This window comes from Copadichromis virginalis, linkage group LG12 (genome assembly GCF_057382275.1).
Source record: "Copadichromis virginalis isolate Kocher_CV1m ecotype Utaka linkage group LG12, C_Virginalis_male_GT1.1, whole genome shotgun sequence".
NCBI lineage: Eukaryota > Metazoa > Chordata > Actinopteri > Cichliformes > Cichlidae > Copadichromis > Copadichromis virginalis.
The window spans coordinates 14,055,757-14,079,259 of NC_140629.1; the positions used below are offsets into that span (position 1 = coordinate 14,055,757).

Consider the following 23,503-nt stretch of genomic DNA (forward strand, 5'->3'; position numbering starts at 1 on the left):
ACATTACAATCAAACGCAAGGCAGGGTTAATCCTACTCGCTGCGTACTGGACGTGGCTTCCTGAGCGAGTGAACAGTGACAGATGATGAGTTTAGTACCCTGAGGATTGCGCACAAGACAGTCAGTGATCTGCTTTCAACCGTTTAACACCGCAGAGTCCCAACCGCGACGGCAGACTGGGAGACCGGCTCAATCTGAGCAACTTGTCGAGATAATTCGTTTAGAACGGCATTAATGATCCAAACGTAGCTTTCTCAGTCACACGGTTTCACCTCAAGAGCCTCACGTCTTGTGATCGGACACTAAGAGTCCCGCAAGGATCGTTACGCACAACTTTTACGCACAGCCGGGACTTGAACAGACCTCGATGCGCTTTCCATCTTTCCAGCAATACGGATTACACTACCACTTATACTCGCACAGGTGTGATTATGGAAAGCGTCCGAACTGCAGGAATGGATGAAAGGACCCTCTTCTTAACCTACTGAAGCAAAACCCAACCGCACGGACGCAGGGAACTTGCCTGGAATAGCGTGCAGAGCCGGGTGCCAAAATGAGCACGCACTGGCAGAGCTGGAGGATCTTACAGATAGTCTTTGCAACAATTACAGCAGTCATTACACAAGGTAGGTGAAAACAAAGTGGTTAGTTTGCTTGTTTTTAAATTTAAAAAAAGAAGAAAGGTGAAAAATGAGTTCAAGATTAGCGCATGTCAAAGTGCAATGAATTAACATAAAGATTGGCTTTCACTTAAACAGCTGAAAACAAATTATTAGACTGAACTCTCCATCATGTGTACATATTACTGAATGGAGGTGGGCCTATTCTCAGCAATGCCGTTAAAGATTAACGCATCTTCTAAAAACATAAATAATACATAAATGTCCTCATTTGTGACTTACATCTTATTCCACTGTGATACAGCGATCCAGTGAGGGTAACACGAGCACATGTGTCTTACTTGCAGGAGAGAGTGTCACAGCAGTGAGTAAAATAGCCTATTAAACATTTAGGATTAAATCAGTGAGGGGTAAAGAACTTGATGGGTTTATATTACAACGTGAGCAGTGCTTTAATGCTCAGTGCCTTTCTTGTCATGGTGGAAGTATTACTTTCTCTTTTGGCTTTCTGCTAAAAAAAAAAATTGGGGGACCCAATTTTCATGTACAGTGAGGCAAACAAGAAGCAGGCAATCTAGATTTCCAACTTGATAATGAAGAAGAAAAGCACATCTCAAAGGCATTTGTGTAAAGCCTATAACTGCCTTAGATGACCATTTCCAGGGAATGAAGGCAGGCTGATTTGTGGGGATAAAACGATAAAAATTGAGAAATTGTGATAAAACAGATTTTTAAAGCCGCTTTAAGAGTCTCATTGGACATTGCAATCCCTACCAATCACTGCATAAGCTTAAGCCTCCCTAGATCTCTCTCTCTTGCTCTCTCTCTCTTCCCCCTCCCTCTTCTTCTTTATTTTCTCCCGTCTTTCCAACAGCAAGTCAGAGCATTACATGCCATATGATCACTAGTGCATTTATTGGAGTATTTTCGCACATCATAAAGCCCCTCATAATGCATTTAAAATGAGGGTATGATGCTTTAACTGGACTATGCAGGCTGGTAACTTTTCTACTTAAAAGTGTGTACAACCATGCTTGGTTTTGTAGCTTTGCGGTTATTAGATTACAGTTTCAATGTTTGCAATCCAATCTTTATTGTTAATTAGAAACTACCCATGAAAGGTTTTAAACATGATTTCTTTTCAATTCTAGTTTTGTTTAAACTGAATACACACTCTAACGCCCTAAAGGGTTATGGGCAGATGTAAGCAAACTTCGATCTTTGTAAATTTGCATTTCATTAGCACCCTGTTAGCACCCTGCTCCAGCAGACACCACATTGCAGTGCTTGTGCTCCTGCACGTCTTCCACCTCTTGCTGGACCAAACTTTTGCCCTTTTTCCCACTTTCTATTTGTGCTTTGTTGATTAACTTCTTTGCTGAAAGGTACTTTAACTTTGCACAACTTTTTAAAAAATTCATGGATGTACTAACAGCTTTTCTTCCCTCTGTTGCACGCTGCTGTTTATCTCCCAAGTGGACTCCTAAGTGTCCCTGTCAGATCCTAATGAGAACCTATAATGTTCTATTAAACTTAGATGCATTGGAGAGGTTAGCCAGTCAGAGGATAAACAGTCACAGTGCTAACATTAGATTAAGAAAATGCAGGTGCATAATTAGTGCGGTTAGCATCTGATCCACTGCCAACACTTTCTATTTATAAACAGCACATTTCTGTATATGCAATATCTGATAAAAAAATGAAAAAAGGGGAAAGAAACCTTTCACGGCAGCGTGAAAGAGAAACTTTTGAGCCACAAATGAACACATCTTTCATTCTCTCAATTACTAATTCCAGCGCAGACATCCGTTTGTCTTCCATGATGCTACTGGGAATCGACTCACTTCTGCAAGCTGTTTTGCACATATGGTACAAGCCATTAGTGCGCATTAGAATTCACAATGGATGCTAGGGTTTTTTGCATTTTATTAGAATAATACAAAGATTGATTACAAGTGAAGAAATAGCGCTAAAAGACAAGCACACTGAAAATCAGTTAGCTGATGTGCAAATGAAAAACCTTTAATACAAAGCCACGAGACAAACTGCAGGGCAAAATGCAGCTCATTAGACACAAGTGTTTTTATTAAAGCTGGCGATGGGGAAACATTATTTTGAAATCAACATCTCTTCGATAAATGAAGTCTCGAAGCTGTTAAATAAGCAGACTGTTGTTTCTTACACGCACAACAGAGCAAACCAACTTCTTAGGTTAAAGTACTGCAAGAAGTGAACATGTCCATATTGATGCATAGCAGTAAAGCTCTTATTAGGTATCTTTGAACAAATGATTCAAATAAAAGACAGAAAGAAAGAAAGAAAGAAAGAAAGAAAGAAAGAAAGAAAGAAAGCGGTATGACACACAGAAAGCTCCGTTTTTGTATCGTCTCATTTTCATTTCGGTAAGAAATCCTACCTGAAGTAAATTTTCTGCTAACATTCAGTGGTAGTGCTTGTAAATCTAATTTCATGCAGGGAGCATTTTCATTTGGACACAGAGAGGGATGAACAAAGATTTGATTATCAACAAAACGTTGGCACAAAAAATTAGCTTTTTTTTCTTCCCCCGCACACAGAAAGCACTTAACCTACATACTGTACACCACTAAGGTGGAAGCCACTGAATATGTTCCCTGCTGCAGTTTTTACAACAGTTTTTGGTGGCATGAACATCTGCATGGTAACACGTGCGCTCCCTGATTCAGCCAAGGAGGACGGGAAGCTCAGTGTCTTCAAAGTGAGTGATTTGAGAGGCTGGAACAGCTGGTGTGCCAGATTTGCTCTCGTGTTCAGGGCTGGACTCTCATCATCGGAGAAGTTTTGCTTGCACTGGCTACTTGATAAATATCTTAAATATTGGCAAAGCAGAAGGACGAACCTTCTAGCCAGTAAGCAAAACAGCTTCTGGAGTCTACTATCAAGAAAAAAAAGATGTGAAATAACAAGAAGTGTACATTAAACTCAAACATAAAGATGTGAGCTTGCATGTGGCGTACTTTACAGCGGCGATGAATGCTCCCGCCTGGAACACAGCGAGCCAGTTTATATTCACTCCAACTGGAGGTGCTGCCAGCTCTGGTATTAAATAGCACATCTGTCAGTGCCCACTGGAAGGCTAAGCCAGGATAGCCTAGATTCTAGGTCCAGATTCTGCCTCATGCAGTGTGTCACCCACTCAGTGAACATGACTGACACTATTGTCTGTGTGTGGAAGGGGAGGAAATAAACGCTGTTGTCGTCCTCTGAGGGCTGCTGGGCTGACATGATAGTGACATGTGCAGTACAGTCGCTGCCGTGCGAAGTGTCAGGCCAGCTCGACAGGCTCAATGAGGGAGGATGAAAAGCAGAAGCGGTCGTGATAGACGGACCCATCAAGAGCCGGCAGCCATGAGGGACACGCGGAACAAATTTGACACAGAAAAACTTCAAACCTTTTTCATTTGATAAATACTGATCAATAATTCAATGGCAGATAGCATTCAATGCGGCATTCACTCTCTCATGAATATACATAAGTCAGTAGTTGTAGAGCTGATCTTTTTTTTAAGACACTGAGTTTGGGTTTGCTGCCATGTTCACAACAGCCTCATCCAGGTTGTTATAGTAAACATGAGTGTTTCTGTTTTTATGCGTTCATGATTCACCAAGTAGGGCAATTAGCCACCAGATCAAAAGTGCACACCCGGGTCAGCAGCTATAATCTTCATAATTCTGTCAAAATGGACACTTAATGAGGACACATGACGCATGAGTGACCTCTGCTGATTTCCAGCGCGGTAAACACTCACCATGAAATCAGATCAGGGGACATTTATGCTGTTCGATTGATTTGTCACAGCGATTGCAAAAAGGTCATTCTTTACACTTGGGATTAGTATTTACAGTACTCCTGTAACTCTCCTGTTATCACTGTACAAAACACACCGACACAGACCAGCTGGTGTACAAATGCGTACCTTAACCAGTAACCATGTTTTCAGGTGCATGCTAGTCTTTTACATCAAATCTACTTTCTTTCATTTGATATAATGATGCACAGCCCTGTTTGTCACTACTTATTCCCCCTGCCTAGAGACAATCTGAAAAGCCATTTTAATCCCAGTGTTTGATGGCTTATTTCCACTTTGTGCCAGATGTATCAGATTGTACCTTCTCATGCTATGGAGGGAAAACAGAGACACTTTTGAACATGACAACACGGCAGGCGACATTTTTTAAAGAGCATTTCGAAAAATTATTTCCATAGAAACCTATTTACTACCAGGATTAACTACCTGGAAACAATTACATACTGTGCAGAGAAAAAGGCTTTAGTCAACAAATCGATGTTGGATTGTTACAACTCGGCTAGTAACGGGCTGATCTGACTTTTGGGGAAAGCACCATCTTTTATTTGGTCTCATCCTGACTTCATGTTTTATTTCAGATTTTCTCTGTTAATGTATTTTAAGGCCACATCAAAGCAATCTGATGTGACACCAGGACACTGGGAATGTTGTCTTTTTTTCATAAAACAAATACAGTTCGTAACCTTTTACAATTCCAATAATTTGGTGACAAAGCCAAAGAGTTTAACATCTGCTCCACCTGTGCTATAGGACTTTTAAGATTAAGGCCAGAGGCCTTTTAGTCTAATATTTTAAAGTCCCACTCAGTTGATCAGTTGGCCTTGTATGACTTTGATATTCGTGTGGTTCGGGGACACTGCCTGTCTTCAAATGTGACAAAAAAGTGAAATCCTTCAGTTTTGAAGATTTATTCAGAAGTAGCATAAACGTTTTGTCCTGCAACAGTAGTGTAATTTTCAATTTTCCTCTTTCAGATTTGAGCAGTAAAGAACTGACCGACAACAAGAGCCCAGTGCCTTTCCCTGTCTTCTTGCCGGTCAGCTACGAAGTTAAGGATGCCGACTACCTCTTCCTAAAAGAGGTAGGGCAGGACTTCATGAGGAACTCCAGCATGCAGAGCCACATCCAGCCCTTTGTTATTTTACGAGCCAGCCGCCAGCCGGTGGTCAACGCCAGCTATCGCACCATGTCCGCAGAGAAACCCGTGCCTCTAGATATGGTCCAGTCTGTGAAGCTCTTCAATGCACCAGAGGTCTTTACCTTTAACTGGAAAATCCAGGCCTTTGTCCTGACGCCTCGGGTTTTCTCCTCCAAGCCCAAAGTCAGGGTGCTCTTCTATGTTGCAGGCAGGGATTGGAACAGAGGGGAAGGCGCTCTGGATGAGCTACCATGTGTGACCGTGTATGCGTTCTGGCAAACCCAGGAGGTGAGGGGTTCCTGTGCCATAGGAGGTGAGAGGGGGACCTGCATGGCCGAGCTGGTTCCTACACCTGGCTGGTTTGCTCCAGGGTCAGAGGGCACCAGTAGAGAGAGGCAGGATCCATCTGCTGGGAACCCTGTGGAGCTGTACTACCAGGCTCAGCCAAAAGTCAGAGGGAAGTGCAATTCTGTGGATGGAAGTCGGTGGGGGGGTTCACAGCAGCAGGCAGAGTTTATTCCTGTCACTCCTATGCAGAGGATTGGAAGTGTGCGTCTTCTGCAGGTGCCTAAGGGGATGGCAACGCTTTCGCGCCTCAAGCTCGGCAATGCCATCGTCATACGGACATCCTCCAAACCTCTAAAGAAGACTGACATCGCCACCTTCTACATACTCATGGCCAGCTCTGCTCAGCTGACTAACTTCACTCTCAGGTAAAATGGAATTTTTTGCCTCCCTGAAATTTGCAGTGGTCAGCAATGTCACGGCTGACCACATGCTTGCAGTATTATAAGAGAAACTCTGTCCCCGATTTACATGGGCCTGTTATTTCAGCAAAGTTGAAATCATCTGGTCAGCAAAACCTCAGAATGGGGAACCGCTTACTAATAGTATTAGTCATCTTCCCTAATTCTTACCCAAATCCTTTGCCATCAAATATAAGCGAATATTGAACGAAATGAGATTTAGTATGGATTATGACATTTGCCTGGAAATATCATAGCTGTTAACCATCTTTCCTGGAAACGGGATGGATTATTTGAGCAGCAAAGCCTGAAGACATTAAGAGCAGTTTTAACAGCAGGAGTCATCAAGGTTAACACGGAGCAAATAATATGTGTGCCATATACCTCATTATTTCCTTTATTTAAAGGGTATGCTCAGGATCAGTGCACAGTGCTGTAGAGTGTATGCAGATCGCAGAGATTAGTAGCATGGCTTCATCTCACTTTGCAATGCAGAATGCTTTTGAATAGAGATGAGAGCACTTGTAGAACCATCTTAAAAAGACTGTAATTCCTCTGGAGACCTCTGACATACTTGGTAATGAAGGCTAAATTTATACAGACATGTTTCAAAAAACAGCCTTCCATATTTCCCAAGAACCAATGCCTCAACCAGCTGACTAATTATCCTTAGCCTAATATCACGGCTGTCTCTCAAGACGTCAGTCTGTTACTTCCCTTTTACAGGTGAAATGATGCAACGCGGCGAGATTGGCACCTCAAAACTGGATTTAAATTAAATGCTTCCAACCCGCACTCACCGTTTCATTGATGGCTTTCACGGTCATCTGCAGCCTTTTGTTATCATCATCCAGGCGAAGATCAAACAGAAGCACGCGGCGGCAAAGCTACATTTGTCGAGGTTGGCTGTCAGCGCAGACAAGCAGAGATTTACGTTGACCCGATTAGAGGCAGGTTTTACAAATTGTTATTCAAGACACTATCAGCTTTATTCCAAGTCAGTGAATTATTGTCTGACAGGAGGCGTCAAATGCATTTTCCATACAAGACTCACTTATTAATTGACTTTGTTTGAGAGTGTCGTAAATCTGTGGAAGGTGTCCTGACGTAAGAACCGGCCTTAAAGGCAGCACTGAAGTGCAGAAGTGCCGGTTCCTGGACAGTCTGCACTCACAGAATCAAATCAATACCTCAAACACTTTAGAAGTGACTTCCGCCTCGACTTGCTCATGCGTGCTTCACTGAAGGTGAGTGGGTGAGCAGACAGTCATGGATTATTAATTCCCCTTTTTTAATTCAATTGTGAATGCTGGAAAAGGACCATATTATCTGAGCTGACAGCTGTGCATGGGTGCACTTGTCCTCCTTGTCAGGAAGCAACATTTCTCTCAGGTACTCGGCTCTTTTGCAAAAGGAAACATGCAAACTTGAGTCTGAAGGTGGTTTATCAAATATTTCAGCTGTCGCTGGATTTCCAGAAGTATTATGAAATAGTTTCACATTTGTTTGTTGTTGTTGCTTTTTAAGATTAGACCATGTACTTAATTTCATTATTTGGTTTCCTGTTTGTTTTGTTTTTTTTTAGCTTAGGCAACGGAGCCAAAAACCAATCCCTGCTTCCTCTTTTTATTGTGTCACTTTTAATCATTTCTGCTTTAATTCATTTACCCAATCATACACAAATGAACCAAAAGGAAAGCATTAATGCTGCCTCACTTCTTTCCTTTCTTCTCCTACTCTTCTGTTCTCTGGCAACATCGTTAGAAAGGAAAATGAAGTCCCTTCTGTACGTGTTGGTGACTACATCCATGTTTTTTTTAGACCATTAACTTAAAAATATTGACTGTATCTTTAAGTTCCATACTCAGTTCCACAGTGCAGCCCTCAGCCAGCTTATCAGCACATTAAGAAGCGCTGTGCATCCAGTCCTCAACAGCTGTCTGTGTGCTTTATCACTGTCTGAATGTTCCATTAAGCTTTACTTAATACTCTCTCATCAGCATGATAAACCTGTTTTTGATGGCTATAGCTCCAGTCAAGGGAAATACAAATTCGAGGTTGATTGAGAAAAGACAAGCCACACCTGTCCGTCCGTCATGGCAAAAACGAACCTGTCACTCTCAGTGAGGCTTTTGTAAAGGTCACAGATAAAGTGTTGTACTACCGTCATCGCGCTACCCACAGGAAGGGCAATTAGATTATCCTTTTTCCCAGTTGAGTGGAATGAAGTATGAGCAAGTATGAGTGTATTTTTCCGTTTTCGTCTCAACATCTATTTAAATTCAGTAATCAGACTCAGTAGTACCCCCAGCTCCCCCATTCTAATGGCTTTATTTAAAAGTAGCATTGAGGCAATAAATTAACAGTGAGTTTCTGTATCAACAGGACACCGCGTCAGTGAGCTTTTCAACCACGGGTCTAATCATTCAACTCGGTGACAAATAGGGCTTTTACATCCATTTTAGTGCTGCGGTGCCTGCCATCTGGCAGGAGTGTTGGCATGAACATCTCCCCAACTCCCTAAACTGCTCCATAAGTACGATAAGCACGTTGCCGATGGCTGGCCATCAGACTGGCTAAACGGTGGACATTTGCCTGCATAATTAACGATTGCATCTGTTTCCGATTGCACTGGGGTTCACTGTGGTGCTGTGGCCCCGCAGTGATGCACTCACAAAGCTAAAGATGGGAACACAAATTATATCAGCAAAGTAATTACAAACCCTATGTAGCATCTCGATAGCAGCCTTGATGATGGAATGCATCTGGGTGAGCTGGAGGATATCTTCTAGGTCTTTGATCAAACTCAGCCTCTGTGCTCTTTGCTTTGCATGTGCGCTGTTTTGATTGTTGCTCTGTTGGCCATGTGTCTGTGATCAATCAATATAAGTCTAAAGAACACTGCATTACAAACAGTAAATAAGGAAAAGGAGAGGGCTAATGAAGGCCGAGGGCAATCGAGGCTCGCTTTGAGTGTATTTGAAAGTGTAGATGTCTACTATTGGGGCCGGTTCTCTTGTGGGCATTGTCTTGTGCGTTAGTGTTTTTAAGTGCGTGCACACGCCCCTTAAGTGGATGAAGAGTATGCAAAAGGTGAAACAACAGTGCCACTCATGCCTTGCCTGGTCAGAAGTGAGATGGATGGCAGGTGCAGCACCTGAGAGCTGCTTTTCTCACACAGTGTCAGCTTCGGTCTCCACAGCCATCCATCTTCTCTGCCTCAGTGCCTCTCCCTGCCCGCTGCCTCCTCAGGCCCTGCTAACTGAAGCTATGGACACTGGTTCATGTTCATGTTCAGAAGAAATACGCCTCCTCGAGTCACAAGGGATTCTTTTTTTTAATGCAAGGGAGCTGAGAGACAGAAAAAAGGGGCTTTAGATAAGTCTTCTTGTTACTGTCACTTTTTATTAGTTAAACCCTGCTCCACTCAGCTCAATACACAGAGGTGTTTCATCGGCGCGCACGTTATTCAGAGGCCATTACTAGATTAACAGCCCTCCAAGGTGCTCTCATTAATACACCGAACATGCAATCCTGCTTACCTCACTCACGGTGGATTAAAGTTTTGGCCCACTGAAAGTAAACTTCACAATCTAAGTAAGCACTGTTGAAAGGAAAGATAAAAGAAAAGAAGTAAATATAATGTTCAACCAAAGCTGAGATATGCAGTGCGATACTGAAAATAGAAAAAGAAATCATACTGCAGATTTCCGTTCCATATTGCATGTGGTAGTTTGATGCAATGCGTGTAGATTGTGTTTCATGCTTTGAATTTTAATGCCCTTAAAAGAAGAATAACTGCTATAACTATAACAACCTTTTCTTATAAGGTACCCTATTTTTTGGACTATAAGGCGCACTTAAAATCATTTAATTTTATCAAAACTCGACAGTGCAGCTTATAATCCGGTGAGCCTTATGTATGAATTCTGGTTGTACTTGAGGACCTCGAACCGATTTTATGTGGTACACGGCGCTCAAAAATCTATCAAAAAATGTTTTAGTACGACTTTGGTAAGCTACGATGCCGCACCACTTGATGGATTGTCGGAGCATTACAGCTACGGCAATCAACACTGCGGTATCACTGAGAGTTAAAAACTGTCTAAATTCTTTCATCTTTAATAAAATGATCAGCGTTGCTGCTTTACCAGGTGTAACAATTAAGTTTAACATCCAGGCATCCATGAAAACGGAATTTATATAATTTAACGGGGTTAGAAGTTAGCAGGTAGTATAGCATGTTCTGACTGAGAAATTTCTGAAAAATTAAAACGTACAGCTCTGCTATCACTTCAAACATAAACAAAGACAGAAAACTAAACAGCAGTGACTTTTGTAGGGTTACTGAAGTTGGGCTATCTGGTATATAATGATGTGCTATGTGATGGCTAGTAGCGACACAGCTATGTTAGCATAACATAAACAGTAAAGCTGGAGGATGAATGCTAATGTTTGTTTCGCTTAATCCGCCGTATAATCTGGTCCGCCTTATGGTCCGAAAAATACAATATATGTGTGTAAGTTAAACACTGAAATAAACTTTTCGGTGGGAGCATTGTTATTTTTTTTTACAAAGATTACATTTGATAAGAAATGTGAAGACAAAAAATAATTATCATTACCTTAGATGCACCTTCCTTCTTGTTATCTCCTTACCTTCATCCTAATCAGGGACTTGCAGGTTCCTCTTTGCTCCGCTCTCATCTGCCACCTGATATACCACCAGAGAAGCCATACACCGGCAACAGAATCTCACTCTTCCTTTTGCTTTATGTGATGAGAAGTGTTCAGAGCTAGAGCTGATTTAATTAGTTTCCAGTCTGTAAGTTGACTTACATTTCTGACTTGCGTTTGCCATAGCAACCTCTGTAGTAAAACTGGGAATGATGGCAATAATAGAAGCTTCAACTGAATGCTGAATTCAGCTACCCAGAATGCTACTGAAGGAATGAATATTATAACAGTGTATAACAGAATAAATATTAAAGTGATTAACCTGTTTCTAAAAAGGTGGCTTTCAGCTGTGTGCAATTGTCACAAGTTACACCACTAGATGATTTCACCCTTTAGCTCTCCGCTCCATGTAGGAACCTGTATTAATCAGACAAATGAGCTTCTGCACTGAGCAGCTGGAATGGAAATCAGCTGCTTCAGGGTCATGATGGCGCAAGATTAAACTGTTGAAAATGATACCGTTCAGTCCTTTTTAATTACGACCTTTAACCCGTAAGCTCTGTGTCCATTTTATGTTTTTAACAGTGTCACTGTTGCTGCAACAGGAGCCAGATTTATTCATTCTGAAAAGGAATGAGGGCCATATTTCTGTCTCACATCCCAGCCATTAAGACAGCGAGTGATTACAGGGAAATGCGGCTCCACAGCAGAAACTTATGCGCTAAAATCAGTGGCCACTTGAGACCTTCTCTCCTGATTACATTTTGCATGTAATCTGGAGCAAAGGTCTCAAGCGGTTTTGCCAAAGATGTTTCTTTCCAGATTACATGTTTGCTGTGCAGATGTTGTTACAAAGGGTGGCTCAGATTTGTTGTACAAATGTAAAAAATGTGCACACGAGTAACGCTTTTCAATTAAGAGATAATGCATGCTTAGGCTGCTCTCCTTTCACCGCGCATAACAAGGGAGTAACGTCCTCTCTTCTTTTGCCTGCTTTTGAAATACAACAGCAAAGCCAAAGAAAGAGAAGCGCTCAGATTGCTGTTGCTCCTATCAAAAATTACACCTCCTCTGAGACTCATAATGTGCTCAACAGTTGTGTTTATCTCAGAGATAAACCACACAGCTTTGCATGCAGATGAAAAACAAAGAATCACACGAGGATGTTTTTCCTGAACATTCGGATACTCTGTCTTGTTCGTGCATATTCAGCAAGTCTGGCATATTTACATGTGTGCCCCTCCTGGCCTCCACAATTCTTCCAGAAGAGTATCTCATTAACATTTGACCTACTGCAAGCTGCTTATGCTGGGAAAGCCCCACGGGGAAGGTCTGTTTGGCTGCATAATGCACACCATTTACAAATTAGACACCAAGAAAACTAATACTCCATTAGTACATTTTGAATAATGAGAGCACGTGAATATAAATAGAAAGAACAATGTTTTCTTTGCACCTTTAATTGCACAGAGGTGATGGTAATTACAGGTTGAAATAAGGATAAATATATATATCACAGGTTTGTGTTTTTGTATTTTCTCTCTCTTACAATTTTCTTTACATTTTCTTTTAACTGTATGTACAGAGTCTAATAAATATTGCCTTTGATTGATGTTTTATGCAATATCAGGGTTGAGAGGTAACTTGTTCCAATTATGTGTTAAATGTAATTAATATTTTTATAACTAGTAAGTTATATCAGGAGAAATCGTTTTCTTGAGACAAGAGAGAAAGAGTCCTACAAACAGCTTGAAGCAACAAACTAAACATACTCTCCAGCTGATGTAATTTCAACACTCGGCTTATATTTGTTATTCAAACTTTCTGAAGGTCTTGGCTGCTTTTTCACTCACTTTCACTACGATTTTCCCAACAGCCCTTGGTTTTGTGTGTGTATATGTGTGTGTGTGTTTAGCTAGCAGGCTGTCACAATACGCATAATTTGTCCGTCTTCTTTAGCTGAATCTATGAAAGAGAACATAGTTTACCAAACAAAAATTTTTGTACAAGTGGAGGACAAAAGAACAAGTAGTGGGCCTAAAAAAAAACTATCTACAGCAGATAAACAGTATCTGAAAAGCCCAGTGACCAAAATGGGAACAAATCCAGCAAATACCTCACTGAACCCAATGATGAATCTGCATCATTGGAAATGGTTTCAGTGGAAAGATTGCCATTTTTTAAGGGAGGGAAATGGGAAGAAAATGCAGATGTAAAATTCTGCTTTAAATCATCATCAGTGTATATGGAGGACATCAGGAGAGAGGAGCAACGGTGAGTATCTACAGCCATCTGAAAAAGAGAGTGGAGGCTCTGTCATGGTTCGTGGCTGCATTTCAGCCAGTGGTGTTTGGGGGCTTGTCAGATTTTAATCCACCATGCAATACCATCTGGAAAGCAATGATTGGCAATGATACCAAACACATTGCCACTGTGGTAAAAGCATACCTAGATCGAAAAGCACTGGCCTCCCCAGACCTCAACAAGTCTGGGATCATCTAAACAGAGAAAAAAGGCAGCCAACATCCAAAGACAGGTGTTCTTAAAGATGTTAAATGTTCTTAAAGAAGGCTGGAGAACTATTCCTGAAGACTACTTCAAGAAAGTACAGAAACCTTACCTAAGAGAGTTCACGTTGGTCATTGACTTTCAAATTTGAATGAATCCTAAAATCTCTATTTTTGCCTGTATTTCCATTAATGTTTGTACATTAAATTACTGCACCAGTCAGAGTTGAGGCTTCTTCTTATTTGTCATAAGATTGTTGAGGCAGTGTGAGACAAAAACTAGATGTTGAAAAGTGTGAGAGCCTACAACCCTGCGAGTTACCAATACTGGTCTTTATTTTAAAATGGAATAAAGTTACCTCCTATATAATTAATGTAATTAATGCTCTATCTATTCGGTTAGTCCCCAGGCCTGAATATCAACTTTATGCAGCTTCCTTCTTATTACTGAAATGGATTTATCGTGAGAAACCAGACAAGATTAAAAGCATTAATTAAATTCACCTATAAATGAATTTTAAGGTGGAAGTTTAAATCTACTGTACATGAGGGAACTATATTTAACACATTTTTTTTCACAAGAAAATTCCAAAACTCATGAAAAAAAGAAAAAGCCAGAAATGTAATGTAATGTAAAAATTTATTGCATTCTTGACCTTTTCATTTTCGACTTTTCACAGAGCAACAGTAAGGAAAGGTGTGACCTTTCGAACAGTAACACCCAGTAACTCTTTACTGTGGGACATCACTCTGGATTTGAGTGTGGATGGCGCCATCGCTGTTATTTGTCAGAGAAAGGCTCCCATACCTGGGAAAAGGCAAGTCTGTTCTCTTCACATTACTTTATATGTCACTGTAGACTATTCATGTATGTCTGTTTTTTTGTTGCTGGGAAATCTATCACCGCTGATATATTTAGACCGCAGAGCTAAAAGGGGAATTTTAATGCATCGTGGGTTGCCGGTACCTCCAGCTGTTTAAAGCGGACGTGTGTCTGCATTGGAAAAGCAAATCACAAACAGTCTGTACTGTACATGTCTGCATGTATGTGGTTCATTGCATATTGTCCAGAGGGGATATACTTTAACCACTGGATGACTGCAGGTATTCTTGTAAAGAAAGTCCTTGTAGGGAGGTATGCTTTTTACCCCCCTTTAAGTCCCACTTTCTGTCTGCACTTTAATTATTTCAAGACATTCACTAACTGTGAACGGGAAGGTATTTCTAGCATGTAGTACCCTGCTTTATTTTAACCTAAAAAGTGCAAGCTACTGAGTGCATCCTAAGGCTTGATGCTAAAACTATTTGCAAGACATCTGCAGGTTGGTCTGATCAGTCGGCTCTTTGGGTTCCTAAGAAGTACTTAACTTGCTCCATAATCTCATTAAACAGGACTACAACCATTCCCTGACAACCAGCCTTTCTCAGATGTCCTTTAAAGTTCAGCCAAGTGCAGCTTCATTTCGCTTAACTGCAATGAGCTGAGTACAATTAAGAGTTAAGTCTGATAAGCGTGGCCCGTGCCTCCTGAGATTAAAAGACACCTGTTTTTTTTTTCGTCTTGTTTTTTAAAGGACAAGGCAACGCAGGGGAAAAATGTTATGCCATGGTCTGTCACTCAGGTTTGCTTATTACTGTACCTTTTTGCTACTGCCAACAGTGGAGTTGCCACAGGGATGTGTTAAAATCTACACTACCTATTTGTAATGTGTGGTTATCAGGTATTAATTGCATACTAAAGTGATTTTTTGGGTCCTTAAGTGACAGTTTGACTGCGCAGCCTCTGTTTCTGTCTCTGTTTTGTTTCCTATATTACGGTGTTATACTGAGGGCTGTGCCATGAAGTGAGTCAACTCTTCATCGAGGCAATCTCAGGAAACACTTTACAATTTTGGCTGTAACTTAATGAGTCCCAAATACTGTGAAAGACGGGTCATTTAAACTGCATCTCTAATTGTCCAGCATCACCATTCCTAGATGATCCCTTGGAGCTTGGTGGATGAGAAGCGATAGAGACTCTGATTTTTAGAAATCATGTAAAGCCTTTCAGTTTTCCTGACAAACACAAATATTCAATGCTTCGTTTTTCTCTGCTGGCAGCAAACAATTCCAGGCGATTTCATTGGCCTTCATTTGACGACCTAATCCTAAAGCAGACAACTAAAGCCTAGTAGACAACTCGATGACCTTTACAGAAGATTTGCAAAGTGTAGTAACCAGTTGGAATTGTTTTTTATTAATACTTGTTCTTTACTTAGTCCCCAGAGCGTTTACCCCACCAGGGTTGCAGCTGAAAGAATAAGGCTAAAACGGTCTTAAACACCACAAGCAACACATGAATTTGATGGAAAATGCAATCACGATGACAGTCAGATCCACCTGTGGCTTATCAATGGGGGCAAGGTTTGCCAGGTTTCCTTTGTGGTTATGGCTGCACCAATAGACACAAACGCTGGATGGAAAAAAAAATAGCGCAGTGGAACATTATTTTCTCGTGGCACTTCTGGGCTGCAGAAAAGTTAGCAAGAGTGCACTTGATATCCACGGGCTTGGAGTTTGCTCTAGTGTGATATATGCAGCTCTACACCGTCCATGTTTGTGATGGATCATCTGGTGCCAGCACTCACCATTTTCTGTACCATTTAACACTAATTCAGGCTAATTGCACAGCCCTCGGGTCTCTTCACACGCTAGTTTGTTTCAGAAAATTCCAGTAAAGTTTGTTGCTGACCTGCCTACATTTCCTCAACTAATACCTTTGACAGCGCCACAGTCTGGGGGCCCATGGGAAATCTCAAAATTGTATCATAATTAAATAAAGCATTGACTTCGTTCGGAGACAATTATCATATTGAGATTTGTATTATTATTAAATTATATAGGCAAAAGCCCATTAGGGCTATGCTAGCAGCTTTCTGAATCAAAATGACAACATAGTAACAAAGACTATGTTGTTACTAAAAGCTAAAAAGCTTTTTATTCAGACTCAAAAGCAGAGGATGACTGGTTTTCTTGCAATTCTTTTGGAGCGCATAAAATACCTTTCATCCAATTACCGGAAACATTTCCGTTACAGGCAGCACAGGTGTTAACCTCTGGATGGCAAGGGTCATTCCAAGATGTTTAAAATGTAGTGACTGAATGTAGTGACTGACTGTTAACCTGAAACGGTCAGGGTGGGGCCCATGGGAAATCAGAAAATTCAATCAGAAATGAATAAAGCACTGAAAATAGGCTTAGAATACAGTGGGCATGATTTATAGGCCTTTGTGCATTACCATGTGCCCTAATACAAATGGCATTATACGAAGAATGGCACTTAAAGAGAATCTGGATGCTTTAGTTATTTATTTATTTCTATTGAATAAATGTTTTGCATGGTGGTGAAAGACGTATGCAGGTGCCTGCAGAACTCTTCCAGCTCAACATATACACTTTAGATTTAAAATGTCAACTGTAAGAGTTAGATTCTGCCTCTAGAGGAATTTTAAAGAGATGTTTGTGAAACAAGATTTTGATCTGTGTGTGAATATATATATATATATATATATATATATATATATATATATATATATATATATATATATATATATATATATATATATATATATTTTTTAGACCCACTATAGAGTTTCATTCAAAAATGGTAAAGCTAAGCGTGCTTTTGTGGAAGATTGCTTTGTCAGATTTCATACAACATTAGACAGCTTGCCGTAATCTGAGAAACAACACTGAATTTATTGTCATTATAGGTTTGACCTCATTATGTTGTTTTCCCCATTTGCCGTGGATTGTGACATTGTTTATTACAACTTCTTTATGGGTTAAAATATTTATTTACCCAGTCTTTTTGCTAATCCTCTCTAAAATGTCATGAAACTAACGGAACCCCTGCTGGGAGCGTCTACTGTCACACCACTATGGGGACTTCTCTGACTTTTTGCTTAGCTGGCTTTAGCAAACACCAAAAGTATTTGCTGTATTTATACATTTAAGCTTTATTTATTTATTTTTATCCTCAGTTGCAAAGGGCTTGGTGTGGATCTTAATATTTAAGTACTGCTATTCTCAGGCAGACTGCCATCCGTAAACAAGATGCTGAAGCATCCATTCCCTGTAAGCTCCACAATAAATTACAGGGGGTGTTATTTATGTGTGTGTTATTTACATAACACACACATAAAAACATCCCCCATATATTGTTGGATATGTGTGTTAATACGGTGAATACCGACTTCATACCACATAGGCATGTTTATCTGAATTAAACATATCTTGTTTTGACAGTTGACCAGAATGCGATTATCTTTTTCCTGGGTCTTTGAGCGATAGCCTAAAATGATTAAATTACACTCAATCTCTGTCTAGCTCCTAATGATGGCAGCTATGACTGAGAGAACCAAACAGAGACAGCTTTTTGTGTGCCTTGTTGCTGCGCTTGGAACTTAATGAAGGAATAATAAAAAACTACTTTCAGTTTCTCCTGTTGTTACTCCAGAGCAACAAAAGGCGGCTGGTGTGCAGCCTTTTTAGAGGTCATTTTCATGCTGTGCCTCCACACGAGTCAGACACAGATTTATAACATGGACACACAGATGCAGTGAGACTGATAACGCCCATGTGCTTATGCTTATTGCGTTTTTGTCCAGCAATACATCTTTTCTGCAGCTCCATACAATGCCCGCAAATAAACCCAGGGTACTAACTACAACACGACCATGGCAGAAAATTGAATCCGTGGCTAGGAAGCTCTCTTGCAGCTGTCATCACTGAGAGGCTATTATAAGTTACACAGGCTCATACTTTGTTTTGTATTCAGGATGCCGCTGTCCTCAGACCACCTTTTATTCTACACCCATTTAACGCGACCAGCAACCCGAGGGGAGTGTCAGCAAAGAGAAATTCAGCTCTGTTCTTTTCTAGTTTAGCTTGTGAAGAAGCCTAGAGATGCAAAGCCCACTCCACGGCTAAAAAAAAGGACTGTGTCTTGTCACAAACACTAGGATCACATCGCACTCTGAAATTTTTTTTTCTACACTTCTATCCATGGGGCCAAATTCGTAACATGTCACTATGAATTTTAAGATGAATATCTCCAAAACTCCAGGCTCAGTCTCAACTGCTTTTACTTCTTCCTCGTACTGAAAAAAGCAAACTCACTTTGAATTGAAATTTCCTTAAAAAAAAATCAACGAATTAATTAATTAAAATAATAGTAATAATAATAATGATGTTAGGTTTTTACTTGATAGTTTAAATTAAAGACTAAATTCATACGACAGGAGTCGCCTCAAGGCATTTTGTGATGTAAATTAGAGAGCCTACAAAAATACAACAATAATACACAGGCTTCAGTTACTATACAGTGCAATAGCTGGAGACTGTGATTCTGCTGTTGTGCCTTGTGAATGAGGAGACAGCTGAAACTAGCATCTATAACTTTATAAATCATGAAGGAACAGAAAAACGCAAAAATCACTGAAAAGACTGAGATTGAAGTTTTTATGCAGACATTCAGGAAATGGATGAAGAACTAAATATGTGAGTCTGTTAGTATGATAACATGCTGATTTTTGTCTGAAGCCTTGCTGTGCTTTGGCCTTTTGGAGCGGAAAGCGTTGCTGTAGACTCACTGTAGGGCCAAGTTCCCTAAATTGGTTGAAAAAGCATGTAAGCACAATTGCCAAATAGTGCTCATATGTCTGTGTGGGGTTTTTTTTCCTAGTGAAAAAGAGCACAATTTTCTTTATTGTTGTTATTGTTGGCGCTATATAAATAAGAGTGAATTGAATTAAACACAGTTTATTTAAAAATCAAGTGAAAAAAATAGGACATGCTCATTTTCTGTGTTAAATATCAGCGCAATTAGTGCTAGCAATTAGCAGTAGCAATTAGCAATTAGCAGTAAATTGCATGTCGCAAACGTTAGTAAATCTATCAGAGCGCTTGATTTAAAAATTTTCTATTCTGAGAAAGGAAGGGGGTCAGTTGCAAAATTCTCTTAGTTGCCACCTCGTACACATAATATTATCACTGCACTGTCTTTGCAAACACTGACACTACTGTTTTATGCCAAAACCCACTTTGCACTGAGGCAGCGCTTTAGTAAATCTGACCCATAGCATGTAATAGACAAACTACAGAACATATTTACGTCCCATTTCTCACTGCCTTCCCTTTTCTGTTCTCTTTCCCCTCATCTCCAGTCCAGGTCAAGGGTGCCCCTTCAAACCCTTTATTGACCGGCCCTTCAAATTTACCTGTAAAATGGGCCCGCTGGTGGGCCCATGGTCAATAAAGGGTTAAGCTTGGGTCTGCCTGAGGTTACTTCCTGTTGAAAGGGAGCTTTTCCTTCCCACCATTGCCTTGGCCCCAGTTTTCAGAGTTTTCTCTCTAACAGGGTCTTTATTTTACAGTATAAAGCACCTTGAGGCACTTGTGTTTGTTTTTTTGTGTTACATACATAAAACTGAATTGAACTGAAAGTGCAGAGTGTGCCTACACATCTTTTTGTTTCTCGGTAATCCTGGTTTTGGATCAGTAAACTTTTGTGCTGTGTTTAATCACTTAACCTCAGATACACAGGTCTCTTTAGAAACATTAAAAGCTACATTATTGCTTGAACCGAAGAGCACTCGAGGCAACATGAAGCTGCGCTAACAAGAGTCTGATTATCTTCGTTTTAACACAATATGTGTTGTACTGAAATTATAAAGCAGGTGTGATTTCACGTGTATATAATGCATATTTCATCTGTCAAATTAACACAGCTCTTTGCTTACCACTCAGGCTTGAAAGCAGTTTGTTGGAGGTACTTCAAATTGATTTTGAAGTTGAAGAATTGAGCAGCCCTCTCGACAGCCAGGTAATCATATGGAAGCTGGAGCTACCATCCACATCCAAAAACGGAGTCAAGACCGAAGGAGCCATGAGGATCTATACCACTCAGAGAGACTTTGTCGGCCTAGCTCCTCTCATAATGGTGAGTTAGCTGTCATCTCTCCTGTCACACCTAATCAGAGTAAAACACCAGGATCGATGTTGCCAACAGCAGAGTTTCCAATAATGCTAAGATTGCATCCTTTGAGCGTCGGTGCATGAAAATATCATAAAATGCACTTTGCTCTGATCTGTTCCTGTCTGGTTTGCATACACAGAAGGCTGGATATGCTTTGGACTGTTTAGTAAATGGCTTCTATTTTGAGCAGACTGTGACCTTGTGTTGTTGACTGTCAACTAGCTGATGTCTCCTCTGTGTTGTTCTGCTCTGTTCTAGCGTGCATTATGTGGTCATTCTCTCCTGCTAACAGCTGCTTCATGTGCTTCTATTTTGGTGCCGCAGGCCTCTTTTATTGTGCTACCTCTATTATTAACCCGTGATATAATCTCCTCTACTCAATGAGAAACATTATAGCACATTTAATTGCCGTGCTGAATCTGAGTTATCTGTCACCGGGGCCAGCTCCTAACTAAAACAGTGTTTTGAGAGATAACTTTCACATTTGTTCGACTACATATAATTGAAATATGTAATTTATACAAATAAAAGATAATTGCTATACTTTTAATGAAGGCTTTAGTAAGATTATGCAGGCTATATGCTTCATTTCCATCTTAAAGGTGCTGAAGTGCTCAAAGCTATGTGGAAAAGTTACAGTATCCCGATTTGTAAATTTGACATGGCTCATCTCGCTGGTGGATTAGAAGCTGACCTCAGGCCAAACAGGAGGAGATTTGATGGTTGGCTCAAGGGGACATTAGCGCTGACTGATCACTCTTGGCCTTGCTCCATGAATTTCAGCTAGTGCTGCTGCTCACTACTTCTATAGGAGGGGGGAGGAAAGAAAAAAGCTTCACTGATACTACCTTCACATCAGAGTTTTCAGTTGCACGTTTATTTATTTCTGCCTAATTTAAAGCGGTTTTACTCTCGAGGGGACAAGTTTCCATCTGCTTCATTTTCATACTTGGAGTGGCCAAATGTCTCTTTATATTTGATTTGTTCATTCACAGAACTGCACGGCACTTCAGCTTATAATATTCGATTAATTCAGCTTCATTTAAAGCAGTCTGTTTTCTGTTGTTTTTTTCTTTTTTTTCATAGAGAACGACACTTACCCATCTGCTTCATTTTCATGCTTTGATTATCCAAGGATTCCTACAAATAACTATCAATTTATTTTAACAAGGCACCTCACATTTATAGTGTTACGCAAATAGCCTTCATTTGTGGAATAAAGTGCTTTAGAGCTCACCTCTTAGTCACCTAACAGGTACTCAAAGACCAAGGGAAGCTATTGATCAAACAAGGCCCTAACCCAACCAATCTATGCCAAAAGACAATGAGACAAAAGGAGCCAGGAATCGAACCACCAACTCGTCCAGAAGCGGATGAGCGCTCTTATTTCCGTGACATTTATAATTAACAATGCACCGTGCATCGCAGGCAGGCTCTGTGTGTGATAAAGACTATTTTTAGTCCATGTTTCTGGGTATTTTCCCATGTGTGAAGTGATACAGCATCCCTTTGAGGGACATGCCTGTGCAGTAAAAAAATCCAAGATTAGCTCTTACTTCTATGTGGTGACCGGGCCATCACCCAGCCTTAACTCTACTCCCCCACTTGCTTCCCAAAGGCGGATTGGCCTTCTTACCTCGCCACTGCTGCTGAGTCGCTGAGTCACGCTTCATCGCCCGTGTCTCCTGTCTACCTCCTCTAACTGCATCCCATGCCACTCTTATTAAAAAAATAAATAAATTAAAAATCTTTGTCACTGTGACAGTAGCACTACCACGTAAACTCTAAAACTGAACTGGAATATGAAACTCATTTCTCTTTGCTCTCTCTGCAGGACACGGAGATTCTGAACACCGCTGTGCTGACGGGAAAGAAGGTGGTGATGCCTGTGAGGACGGTAGCTGTGGAGGAAGATGGAGTAGTCACGGATGTGTCTGATTACACAGACTGTAGCTCCACTGATGAAGACGTTCTCAAGGTAGGATTTGCACGTCCCCCTTATGACTTACTTTACAATGAACAAATTCCCCGTCCCTTTGGTTTTAAACGTTCCAAGAACAATGACAGAACAAAGGATGTGAACTTCAGTGGTATGTCCATCAACAACAATAAAGTGCTTCATATTTGGACCTTGCTTCCCTGTCCTAATGTTGAGAGGCATAAGAAAGTTGAGTAGTTTCTTTGTAATACTCATGGACAAGGTTAGTTTTATGTGTCAAGGGAAGGACAGCTGAACACAAAGACGTTGCTCCAAAGTCACTTTTACTCTCTCCCTCTTTTCCACATGGTAAAACAAACTATTAGTGAGACTTTGACAACATTTCCCATCAATCTCCCCGACAATGAACAGCTACTGTGCTAAATTGCTCACAACATGACCTCTCAATCTACCACTGTGCTTCCATCCCGCGACTTGTCCCTTTTATCCTGTATAAGTGAGCACGACTGACTGCAGAAATTGTTTATGGATGAAATTGAAAGTCAGGTGCCTAGCCTTCGAGGTCAAAGGCTCTTGATATATTTACCCAAGATTAAAAAAGAAATAGCCATGCAGTGGGCTCCAGTTCTCTGGCGCAATTGAATTTTGTAAGTTTATCCAACGGAAGCTGTCCCAGCTAATAAATAAATGCACTTGCAGTATGACGAGGTCACGGGCAGTAAGTGTACCTGTATCAAGCACAGATTTGTGCGGGTTATAGAAAAACAGAATTATGTGGAACAGTCAAGAGGACGACTGTGGACTAAAATATTCTTTTTCAACCTTGACTATAGCCATGTTGTATGTTTGCTGACCAGATAGCAGATTCAGTCACAAATATTCCCTTTAATCTTCTTAGTCTAACAGCTTGACTCAGATATATTTTCTCGTCTATTTTGCCTGAAGATCAAATCTGCTAGTGATAGATGGGGAAGGATTTATCTGGAATTTATAGCTCACGTGACCTGGAA

General features: G+C 40.6%; 1 protein-coding gene across 1 annotated transcript in view; it reads left to right on the plus strand.

Moving 5' to 3' along the window:
- Positions 1-523: 523 nt before the first annotated feature.
- Positions 524-23,503, plus strand: part of LOC146696630 (transmembrane protein 132D) — a 34,278-nt gene continuing 11,298 nt past the window's right edge. The window contains exons 1-5 of the mRNA XM_085474826.1: positions 524-626; positions 5,443-6,319; positions 14,217-14,354; positions 20,326-20,518; positions 22,389-22,532. Coding sequence (XP_085330952.1) covers positions 554-626; positions 5,443-6,319; positions 14,217-14,354; positions 20,326-20,518; positions 22,389-22,532 — 1,425 coding nt within the window. The 5' untranslated portion in view covers positions 524-553. The remainder of the gene's footprint in view (positions 627-5,442; positions 6,320-14,216; positions 14,355-20,325; positions 20,519-22,388; positions 22,533-23,503) is intronic.